The following is a 12,500-nucleotide window of genomic DNA, read 5'->3' as shown; positions in this document are numbered from 1 at the left end:
ACCAGCATAAATACTTACATTTTTGCCACTAGACAAATAAATAGAATATACATACCGTATTTCCTAGAATAGTAACGAGTGTTCGATTAGTAATCCTGCTCAATTAGTAAGCGGCGTGGATCTAATCAGTTAGAAAAATAGCAGTTAAGTCGTGCTCGATTAATAACTTATGCATGGATGTTGGAGAATGACGACATTAGCGAAGAGACACAGTCAGAAAGGATGAAGACAATGATCATGACGATGAGTACATTGTGGTTTTTGATGCACGATGAGGGGGCTCTGAATAAACCATTGGTAACTGATTAAGAGTTACCGTAGCTTAACAGTTTTGCATGGGCACAAGAATGTGTTGTTCCTCCAATACTTGCATAGCTAACTCTTTATTTCAACATAATAAGCTATATAGCAGACATTGAAAAAACAGTAAAACCCATTATCGATTTAATAGTAACACTGCTTGAATATTAACCAGTGGTTTTGATCAACTAAAAATAGTAACCCACGTGTTACTATTCAAGGAAATACGGTACAATTATTTCTTAGACCTGAATATAGGTCACTTACCCTAAAATGAGCTTTGTTGCAAATCTAGCCGTGCCCATTATTTATGAATATGCTAATTCTAGGTTCAAAAAATATTCAGAAAGCTTACGTTTTGAAACTGTATACAAATAACTGATTTAATTGTGGTATTCAATGTTTGACGTGTGCATCCTAGACTACAATGCAGGTGCTATTACAAGCAACTGCACACACTTGCGCTCGTGTGGTCGTGAATGCGTGCCTTTGTCCGTACATGCATATGTAACTGTGAACACTCGTGTGTGTGGAGTCAACATCGCTACAACTAAACCAATGGTGACCGGTCTCTTGACGTTAGTGATGATAACAGAATGCCCATCCTCTTGGACAACAGCATGATTGAGTTGGTAAAAAGTTTCAATATCTTAATTTTTGGTTCTACCATCTCTTCATATCTGGGAGGTTAGAACTTGAAGTGAAGAAAAGAACTGCACAAACATCTAAAGTTTTTGGAGCTTTTGCGCAAAGCCGTTTCTGTTGACCAAAATCTGACTGCTAAAACAAACGGCTTGTCTAACAAGTTTGTGTATATATTGGCTATACTCCTGTATCTGGATCAGAAGCTTGGCTTCCTCATAAGTGTCATCTACAGAAGCTGAATACAATTCATAATAGATGCATATATACAAATGCAGTTGGAATCTCTGCCAGAGAGCAATGGTCCAGGTATCTATCATTGAAGATAATCAGACAGCGGCGGGGAGACCCTAAAGCTATAACGCAAAAGGTGATTAAACGCCGTTAGAGTGACTTGGTCATCTTGTCCGAATGCCAAATCAACGGTTCCCAAAAATATTTATGCTTTCTTAGTTGGCTGTCTCGACAGCGGCTGCAGGGTGGGCCAAGAAAGAGACGGAAACACGTCTTTGGAGAGACCTGAAGAATTGGGGACTCCTGAGAACAAATGGTTTGATTTAGCAAACACTTCCAAAACTGCGTGGCGTAATTCTTACTGTACAGCTTCTAATCGAGTCGGCAAGATCAGAACAACCTATAATACACAATGTCAATAGTGCTTATTGTTACGTATGTACACGTGGTTCAGCACTGGTATTGTATTTCCTTACAATAGCTCTATACGCACAGACAAACTAGGCACTAGCTCTACTAGTCTCGCTACAGCTCTTCTGATGTCTAACAACTAATACAAATCTTTAGTAGTAACTCAATCTATATTAATAACTCCTCCTACTAATTAGTCTCAATACATCACACCTTTCCATATTGTTACTACTACCTTGTAACAATGTCTACAAATCTAAACGTTAGGGAGGACATCTATTCCAAGCCAGATTTCTCCTTGTCATCGGTGGTGTAACCTCGGCTTGGCGAATCGGATTCTCTCTATCTTCTGATTCTATAGGTGAGGGTTGGTCTTTTTCTGAGCGGTCCACTGAAATATCTGGACCCGTGGTCGTAGGTCTATCATCTCTTTCAGTTAATCAGCATGTCTGTGTACAACTCCCTCTCTGCTTTGAATGTGGTAATCGACAGCTCCTGGTTTTCGATAACCGTTTCATCTACCCATTTATCTGTTCCTCGATAATCTCTTAGCCAAACTTTCTCTCCAACGTCAAAATCTCTTTTGCTTTGGAGTGCTTGCTTTTGCTGCCTAAGTTGCTTTCCTTTTATGCTGCTAGCTAAAGTGGGTTGTAACATGCTCAACCTTGAACGTACTCTTCTTCTCAGAATAGCTCGATTGGTAGTGCTCCAGTTGTAGAGTGGGTGTGTTCTATACTGAAATGGAAAGGTTGCTAGTTTTTTCTTGACCTTCCCTGGCTCTTTGCTCATGGCCTTCATTGCGCTTATAAATGTTTGGACACACCTCTCCATCTCACCATTTGACTTTGGGTGATAGGGCGCCGACTTCAGGGGCGCGTTTCTTTATTCTCTTCTGCCTCTTCTGAAAAGACGGAAAAGATTCTGCTTCGTTTCTTATTTTTGGAGGAGGTGTCAGAAGAGTGATCAGAGGTGTCGGAAGACTCTTCCGCCTCTTCCAGAAGAAGAAGCAGAAGAGCTGGAAGAGAAGAGATCGAGAAGTGAAGGAATAAACTCTGCTGTGTTTTTCGTTGTCGTTTAGTTAGCGCGTGCGTAGTTTGGGTTGCAGACACGTGACATCCCGCTGGGAATTTGTTAGTAGGCCGTAACGCGTATTATGACATTCAACTTTGCAAATTCTGCGTTATCAACTGCTTTCAACATACCCAAGTATGCGAGTCCTGGCTACGCGCTCTTCACCCACTAAGGGGCCACAACTTCTTCAAGCTCTCCAAATGAAAAAATCTCATTTTGTCATCAGAAAGAAGCATCAACATCACTTCTGCTACCACTCCTGCCAGTTTGACACGAAAATCGTAAATTGACACGAGCGCATGCGCCACATCTTCCATATCGTTTATGTATTCGAACCTCTTCTGTCTCCGCCTACTCTTCCAGACAACTCTTCCGGAAGAGGTGGAAGACTCTTCCAGAAGAGGCAGAAGAGAATAAAAACGCGCCCCAGATGCTTCATCCCATCCTTATTAAAAATTCCTTAAATTCAACTGATTTAAATTGTGGTCCGTTGTCAGACACTAAGATTTCGGGGATTTCATGCATATCTAGCAAAAGATCTCGGAGTGCTTGAATCGTAGCCTCGGTTTGTGGTTCTAGACATCGGTATGATCTTCAGTCATTTCAAATATGCATCCACCACAAGGAAAAACTTCTCTAGGAATGGTCCTGCGAAATCCACATGGATCTTTTGGAATGGGGTATCTGGCCACACCCAAGGATGTAAAGTAACCATTCCTGGGTCTTTGCTCAATCTTTAACATGCACTACATCTCTTTGCGACTTCTTCTATGCCCCTATCTATTCCAGGCCACCAAATATGTCTCCGTGATAATGCTTTCATTTTGACTATTTCCAGATGACTGATATGTAATTCCTTGAGTAACTGAACTTGAAATTTCTGTGGAATGATTACTCGAATTCCCCATAAAAAGCACTCATCTTCTACGGTGAGCTCCGATCTCCTTGCGAAATATGGTCGTAATTCTTCGTCAGCTATAGCTGGCCATTCATGTAAAGTGTACTATACTTTGGACAATAGTGGGTCCTTTCTGGTAGCTTGCCTCAAAATCAGCATTGGTTATTGATATTGAGACCCTTTGCACTAAATTGACCTTGCTTGCTTGAGCTAAACTGTTCTTGTCAGCGTGACTCTCTTCCAAGCTTGATAATCCATCTGCATTGCTGTGTTGGTTCGTGAATCAAAACTCGATTTGGTATTGATATGTCATGAGTACTATTGCTCATCTTTGCGATCTAGCTGCGGTTACAGTCGGTATTCTCTTCTTTGATCCAAAGATGGTAGTCAGGGGCTTGTGGTCTGTAACCATAGTGAATGGTCTTCCATAGAGAAATTGGTAAAACATTTTCACACCAAACATTAGGCTAAGTGCTTCTTTCTCTATTTGGCTCTAATGTTGCTCTGCTTTACTCACGGTTCTTGAGCCATAAGCCATAGGACGTTTACTTCCATCAGGCATAGTATGTGATAAAACTGCTCCAATTCCATATGCTGAAGCATCGTATGCTAGCCCGTAACGGTAACTCAGTGTTGTAGTGAAATAGTACTTGAGCTAAAACAAGTTGTTCCTTCAACTTGTGAAAGGCTTCCTTGCACTCCTTGCACTCCTTGCACTCCTTGCTCCATTTCCATGGTTGACTCTTCCCTAGCAGTCGGTTCAGTGGTCTACAATTTATTGAAAGATTCTTCAAGAAACGACCGTAATAGTTTACCAGTACCAAGAACGACTTCAGTCCTTGTACATTTCGTGGTACTGGTGCTTCCTTGATTGCTTAGATTTTCTGAGGGGCGGTACTGAGTCCTTGTGCTTGTATGCAATAACCCAAATATTCCACTTTACTCTGTATCCACTGACACTTGTTTCGTTTCAATCTCAGACCAAAATCTTGCAATCGCTTTAGAACTGCTTCCAAATTAGTCGAATGCTGTTGATCATCCTTCTCTGAGATGAGGATGTCGTCCAGATAACAAACAGCTCTAGGATTCCTTGCAACACATGTTCCATAATGTGCAGCAAAACACTGCTGGGGCCCTGGCCACTCCAAAGAGTAGTCTTGTATACCGGTACAATCCTCGATGTGTATTCCCACAACAACAAAAAAAGATTTTGATTCTTCTTCCAACAAGACCTGTTGGTAAGCTTGGACCAGATCTAGTTTTGTAAATTTCTCTTCCCTGAGATTTCTGCAAACATCTCCTCAGGCTTCGGTAATGGATATTGATCCACGTACATACTAGGAATTATTGACACTCTGTAGTCTCCACAAAAATCCTTACTGAGCCGTCTGATTTTGGAACAGCCACTATGGATGATGCGTATTTACTGCATGATATTTTTTCCAATACTCTTTCAGTTCCCAATAGATCGAGTTTCTTTTCAATAGTCGTTTTCATTGCATGGGGTACACTCCGTGACTTGAAGAACTTAGGCACCGCTCCCTGCTTCAGGGAAAGCTTTACTTTATACCCTTTCAAAGTTTCAACCCCTGGCTGAAACAGTTCCTCATACTTCTTGATCAGGTTGAACCTTTCCATAGGCGAAGGAAGCCTCTGCTGAGTGGGGGGGCACAACGGTTTGTCAGGCCATAGAAATCCAAGAACACTGCTAACTCTATGCCTAGGAATACTAAGCAACATAAAACATACTTAGATTTTACCAAAATAGCTTGACCAGCCAAGATGACATGGATAACGGAGAGCATTTTGTGGGGGCACGTGCCCCCACGGCCCCCCCAGTTCCGTCGCCACTGCTTTCTCCACTGTTCGTGTGTCTTTGACTACTCCCTGTATTTCAAGCTTTTCCAGGCTATTTGGATTTTCTCCAGTCAATTCCTGCCAAATAAAGCTGGACCATTTCCTGCTACTACAATCAAAGGCAAGGTTTCCTCTTGACCATCATATTTTACTTGCACCATGGTCTGGCCAATCACGTTGATTTTTTCATTGGAGTAGGTTGTAAGCAAAAAATCTGATTTCTTAAATGGCTTATCAAAAAATGTCTGCCATATTGCATGAGAGACAATTGATACCGCTGCGCCAGTATCCAATTCCATAGGAAGAATGACTCCGTCCACTTGCATGTGTACGGTTAGGCTTGGTCCCGCGTACGTTCTAATTGTATGCACGTCATACTCTTCACTGTCAACATACGACGGCAGTTCCACTCGGTTTGTTTTCACAGGTTGTAACCTTCCGTTGCTCTGGCCTGGCACAGGAGTCTTGCAAACTCGAGCGATATGACCACGTTTGCCGCACCTTCTGCAGTCTTTGTCACGATGCCAACATTCCTGCCCTGCATGACCTTTCTTTCCGCATCGATGACATGATGCATTCTTGGAATCTCTGGAGGTCTTCTGAACTTCTGTAGATATCTCTTCATCCTTGCTCTGTAACGTACCACGTCCACGGCGCCACTACCTACTTTGGTTGTCATCCTTGCGCTCTGTCATCGCGCCTCGCAGGTGACCAGTTTCCGTTTTCGCTATCTCCATAGCTTTGGCAATTTCCATAGCTTTCCTTGAGATTGTGTTCTGACAGAAGCTTCTTCTGTGTTGCAGCATTCCGTAATCTCGACATTAGCTGATCCGTTAGCTGTTCCTCTAATTTCTCGCCAAATTCACAATGCTCTGCGAGACGTCTCAGCTCTGACGTGAACTCTACAACACTTTCTCTTTCTTTTTCCTGAACTCGAACTTCTCCGCAATCGCCAATGGCTTGGGAGCTAGCTGGTCGGACAACATTCTCGCTAGTTTACCGTAAGTTTCGTTGCTGGTAATTTAGGAGCTGTCAGGCTATGGAAAAGCCTGTACGCTCTGCTGCCAATAATAGCAAGGAATACTGCCACTCTCTTCTCTTCCACACCGTCACCATTACCTGCAAGACCATTTGCCTTCAGGTACTGATCTAACCATTCTTTGTATTTCGTCTTGTCGGGCTCACATTCTTCTACTCTTCCCAGCATATGGCTAGCATCCTCGTCGCCAGTTGTTACGTATGTACACGAGGTTTAGCACTGGTTTTGTATTTCCTTACAATAACTCTACGCACAGACAAACTAGGCACTAGCGCTACTAGGCTCTTCTAATCTCTAGCAACCAATACAAGTCTTTCTCAATTCATATTAATAACTCCTCCTACTAATTAGTCTCAATACACCACACTTATCCTTACGTCTTCTCCTACCAGGCAGTCACAAGTGTAGTGCAAAACGTCAGAAACCGATCCACCAACAGCGAGGCGCAGTCCAATGTACTCTGTGCAAACGATGGTTGCCGAGCCAAAGCGGATATACTGTTTACAGGTGTTCTTCTTACTAAAATCGTCTAGTTTTAGTTCTTTGACTTCGTTCCCATTCTAGGGGTAGCGGGCCAGTGGCGTACGCGGGGGTTTCCTATTACTATACAATACCCCTATATATATATATATATATATATATATATATATATATATAAGATGGCTCCAGGAATCATTTTTGATTTGGGACATCAAACTTGTAAATATGGAAAGAGATCAATTCTTACTTGACAGCCGGCGCAGATCTATGCTCCTTGAGCTTCTCTTTAGGTATTTTCACATCGTAATTACTCATTTCTACATTCTATTAGTATTATAGCAAATAATCTATTTTGTTCAAAAGTAATTGTCCATTATATTGGCGCTAGTGACGTGTGATATCGTTGTTAGAATCATTCTTTGTACAATATATACTCTTCTCATAGCTTTTGCTGCTCTCTTTTACAGCTGCCGCTCGTGTAACAAGTGTTATATCTAGCGTCATGGTTTTCTGGCCAGGTGAAACTGTAAGCCTGGAATGTTCTGGTGCCGGGCCACCTTTGCCGAACGTCTATTGGACAAAGGGACATGTTCGACTCATACGTAAACCCCAAAAAATACTACTTCTAAAGAACATGTCTAAGCAAGACGGCGGGCGATATAGTTGCCATGCTGTCAATTACTTAGGACAAGACATAAAAACCACAATAATAAGTAAGGAAAACTTCTCGTCTTTTATACCAGAACGTATAGTAGGTACGTTTGTCATAGTTGTTGCAGATATCAAGTTTGTTCAACGACCTCCGGTTTTTGTTGAAGCTTCTGTTTCTGACACTATAGTCATCAACTGCACTGCTGAAATTGCACCTCATATACCTACGTTTACAGAATGGACATTCTTACATGGACAGTGCAATGCAGAGTCGTCCAGGTGGACTTCTCTGTCAAATGGGTCTTTAGTTATACGACGAGCAACTGCCTGGGACAGTGCTAAATACATTTGCTCTGCTGGCAACAAACGGATTTCAGCAAGTGTACAAGTGAGAGTAACAGGTATTTCATATAATCACTTGACTTGTCAGGTTGATATTACTAATGTCTATTTAACAGACTCGAGCACAAATTGGATGTTGCCTTTTGACTATTGTGGAGGATTTCGGCAGTCTACTTACAATGCATCAGTTTATTATGCTGTCTCATGGTCAACTACGTGGAATAAATCTAAATTCTATCAATGCCCAAAAGGCTATTATTGGGCATGTACTGAAGAGGGAAGAAACATATTTAAAAACGACAAGAGAACATACAAGTATGTATACAGCGGACAGTGCGGTTGGAGTTCGAACAATTTTGCAGGAGGTACGAGATATTATTTCAGATTTCGTGATTCAGCTTCTACAAATGCCCATAAATACTCTGAAAATTACGACGAATACCCGATCCAAACGAGTTCTTCAACAAGCTACTTTGCAGGAATTGTATGCATTAAAACATAGAAACCGACCAGCTCTAAAACATTGTCTTTCAATTGAACTGTGTGCTACTATACTTTTGTCCGAAACCTGATTTTCTTGTATCCTAACGTTTCGTGTGTGCAGCGCATTATCAAATTACACTTTAGTAGTAGTCATTGTATTACATTGTACCAATTACACACAAACGCGATGAATCGACAATCAAAAATTAAAACACGAAAATAGAACGAACGCTCGAAGTTGAAATTTGCCGTTTACCAAACGTAGTATAGCTATACAAGATCACTTTTTTAATTAATCCGTACTTTTGACAGCTCAATTACACGCTCTAGGCTTTCCGATTTATAGTGATAAATGATCGTTACCCTCATGCATGGTAATTATTGCGTTATCTCATAGTGTGGCACGAGCGCCCCTGCTCATCGCTCAACATGATAAAAATGCTAGATAGAATCGCTCAAATTCTGCACACACAACTTCATGCATTTCAGAAAGTCTACAAACATTTTAAAAACCCATACACATAGTCTTTTTCTTCAATCTAGAAAACATGGAAAAAGATTGCTCCAAAATACATGGGTCAAAAGACGGTGTATACAGGAAACCGTCGTTTGATAGATTGTGTCCTATTAGGACGCACTATCTAGAGACCTAGGAGATGGCATTGGTAGTATACCAGACGTCTTTGCAAACGCTTTCAGCTGTAGTAGTGCTCTATTCTATACATACCACTTTGAAGCGATCAAAACGTTTCCTATTATACGTATATCCAAAAGGTCTTTGGGATAGAATCCGCCATCAAAGCGACACGATTGATCTAGACGAGGCCATGATCATGGCTGCGTCTAGATGGAGGTCTCGAACGCCTCGTGTGCCTATGAAAGTTGAAAGCTATGGCCATCGTCGATTAGATTGGTCGCACAGAATGGTCACGATCATATCGTGCGCCTGTTTCACGAATGCAATTGAACCAATGTAAACCGAACCATGGTTTAGGCGGCGAGCTACGCTCACATCGTCTGTATTCTGCAGAGGTGAGAACCATTAATTGACCATATATGACAGAGTTTCAATTTTAACACCAACTACATCGTTTGTCATTATACAACGTGATATAGACCTATCCTAGACGAATCATTTCAATGACGATACGATCTAATAGTATTTATTCCAAATATTTTCTTAATTTCTTCTGTACGTCTATATTAAGTCTCAGTTTTAGAAATTAGATATAACTACCAAGCTAACAAATTTAACGGATCTATAATCGTTTCCTTTTAACTAAAGAAATTTGCTAAGGACTTTCTATTATCAAGGTAGTGAAATCTGGATGTAGCGAAAACATCTAACAAATCACATTCTTCGTATCATTTCAGACATCTTCAAATGTTACTCTGTTGTGACATTTCAGCACGAACTGTCAGTATCTGTAACTAATAACTTGAAAGTTGGCAATAGTGCAATCTTTCTTAAATGCTAGAGTGACAGTCAGACTTCAATTAATTATATTATCAAGTATTGTAAATCACAATAGGCCTATTTAATCGCTGAACCTTTACTTTTAGTTTCTTGTAGATTTAGTTAGTTTTGATGCAAATCAATTATAAATACAAACAAATCGCTAAAACGACATACACACACAACAATGAATTTGATGATATCGGACACCAGTCACGCAGTGGCGGATCCAGGCATGGGCACTAGTTACTTGTGCCACCCCTCAGAGCAATCTTCTAGGGTGTCAAGACCAGTAGAAACATGTTTGCTCAAAAATTTCCAGAAAAATGAGGCTAACTGTAACAGCTGACTGCGCTGGTAAAGTAGAGTGACAATCTGTAGATTCTGTGGGATATATTGCTCTTGCTTTTGCAATGTGTTTCTAGTAAATATCTACTATGGCTTTTGGGATGACGTCACATCAGCTTTGTGCCACTTCTTTATAGTCAGAGTCTGGATCCGCCACTGCAGTGGTATATGTTGAATAAAATTTGAACAGAAAAGAGATGAGCTGCGTAATATATCCTGCAATGTCTACATACATACATAATAATGCAGCTAGTAACTAGTAGACGCAATGAATGTAAAAATTCCTACACCAGCTCGTTGGCTTATTAGGACTATAGCAGCAGTAAATTAGTAGGCTTACAGTAATGAATTGTGCCGCCTGTTAAATTCGTATTGATAAACGGTTGCGAAAAGATTTGTCATTGTTCAAGTAATATACAACAGTACAACTATTGCTAAGCTTAGCACATGTTCATTAATTAAACTCGTTCAACCTAGATACATGTACACTAACCAAAGCATCTATCTAAAATTGCGATACGTCCGACCTCCGTACGCACGCAGGACGGCCGGACGAATAGACGGATCAGAGCGTCAACAGTGCGGGATGGGAGCGATTTCGACTGGCTCGCACTCTATACTCGCCGGGTGTTCATGGTCAACAATCTGCGACAAAATGCAACGTAACATATCATTCGACCCCATTCAAATTTTAGCTAGGCCATTGGTCAGTCGAAGGCGTATGCCAATTAGCTACGTCAGCCTCATTCGGAAGGCGTTACTTTTTTACACTCTACTGACACTTTAGTGATCGACTTGCCTGCTGTGTGTCGAGAGTGTGATCACACGTTCGGTTATGTTGCATCGGCGCATTATATAATTGAGTTTTTGACACACGACACCACAGGATGTGAGGAGTGGCTTGGCTTTCGTTGCATGCAAGGTAGAGTACCTAGGCAGGTCGCCGAATGAACGCCATACATGTAGCTCGTTCTGCTAACCGTGTACAGATGCTGAGAAATTTGACTCTCTCCCGACAGGACTGTAGGCGGGGAGGTGCCTATGTATAGCCCTTAAATCCCTGACAGTATATATACTGATCAATTTGTGAATAGATGTCTAACATATAGATCAATCTCTATCGATCAAAAAAATGATTCATTGTCTTTAGTTTATCTAGATGTTAATACGAAAACTATTCCAACATTCATTCACGCAAATCATTGAATAATAATTAGTAAATTTGTATACATTATATGAAATTGTTACACTCTCCAGGCTGGTCAGCAACACGCAATCATGCTTCGATCATCCATGTGACCATCAGTCAGCTGATTGGTTGATCGACTCGAACAATAGAGATACAGTCACACAAAGCAATTATTACTTGAAAATCCTCTGTGCATTCGTACCTTGTGTGTTTTGAGTTGAGAATGAAGCAACTGTTGCTTGTCGGACTCCTTGTTACTCTGACATATTCAGTGTCCAGTCAAACAAACAAAAGAGTTGAGGTGTTGTCTAGTTTCGCTCACGTTGTTACACCTGATGAACTCTGTCTGTTTGCTCAGTGTAATCCCAAAGACTCTCAGCCATGTGCTAACCGAGACGAATGCTGCATATCCAGAACTAACTATGAAAATGTGACAAAGTCTGTGTGTTATCCAATGGGCACTATAGAAAATGACTTCTGTAATCCTGAAGGCAAACAAAAATGTCCTATATGCGCGTCCGGTTTAGTTTGCCGTCCAGGAAAATCCAACAAGCAAGGCTATCATTACTGTGTTATGAACGTACCCGAACAAAACGTGTCACAACAACAAAGAATGGTAATGAGCAAAATCATCATCTGCCACCATTTCCTTCTCCTCCACCTCCTCCTCTTCCTCCTCGTCTTGCTTCTTCTCTTCTTCCTCCTTTTCCACAGGTAAGAAATATATGCGTTTCCGTTCTCTTAGAATAGAACTGCAAGCTCTAGAGAACACTTCTATTTCTAACATTTTTGCAGGGCACTAGAAACCGATCTCGTGACGACAACATACGGCCAACACGACCTGGCGGATTACGACCAAGACCATTCTCATCTGATCCCAGAAGACCGATTGGTGGCGGAGAAGGCAGACAAAGACCAAGACCTGGAGACTCTCGGCCTCCTCCTCCCCGTAATGAAAGGTCACCTAATAATAAAATATTAAATCGTTCAATTGACACTGTAAGCAAACAAGATTTGGTAAATCCTCTCGATTTCAAACGCTCAGGTCGACATCCACAATCTTTAAAAGAAACCTCCTCATCCAAGCATCAGGAAAATT

The 12,500-nt window shown here is 41.3% G+C and overlaps 1 protein-coding gene across 1 annotated transcript in view; it reads left to right on the top strand.

Annotated features, from left to right (window-relative positions):
- The window catches only part of LOC134188829 (roundabout homolog 1-like), a 13,541-nt gene extending 4,929 nt beyond the window's left edge, over positions 1-8,612 (top strand). Inside the window, exons 7-9 of the mRNA XM_062657032.1 lie at positions 7,400-7,645; positions 7,703-7,984; positions 8,042-8,612. Of these exons, the coding sequence (XP_062513016.1) occupies positions 7,400-7,645; positions 7,703-7,984; positions 8,042-8,427 (914 nt within the window). The 3' untranslated portion in view covers positions 8,428-8,612. The remainder of the gene's footprint in view (positions 1-7,399; positions 7,646-7,702; positions 7,985-8,041) is intronic.
- Positions 8,613-12,500: the final 3,888 nt, after the last annotated feature.

Source organism: Corticium candelabrum, chromosome 13 (genome assembly GCF_963422355.1).
Source record: "Corticium candelabrum chromosome 13, ooCorCand1.1, whole genome shotgun sequence".
Taxonomy (NCBI): domain Eukaryota; kingdom Metazoa; phylum Porifera; class Homoscleromorpha; order Homosclerophorida; family Plakinidae; genus Corticium; species Corticium candelabrum.
The sequence above is the reverse complement of the archived record's forward strand: the minus strand, read 5'-3'. Positions and strand labels throughout refer to the sequence as shown.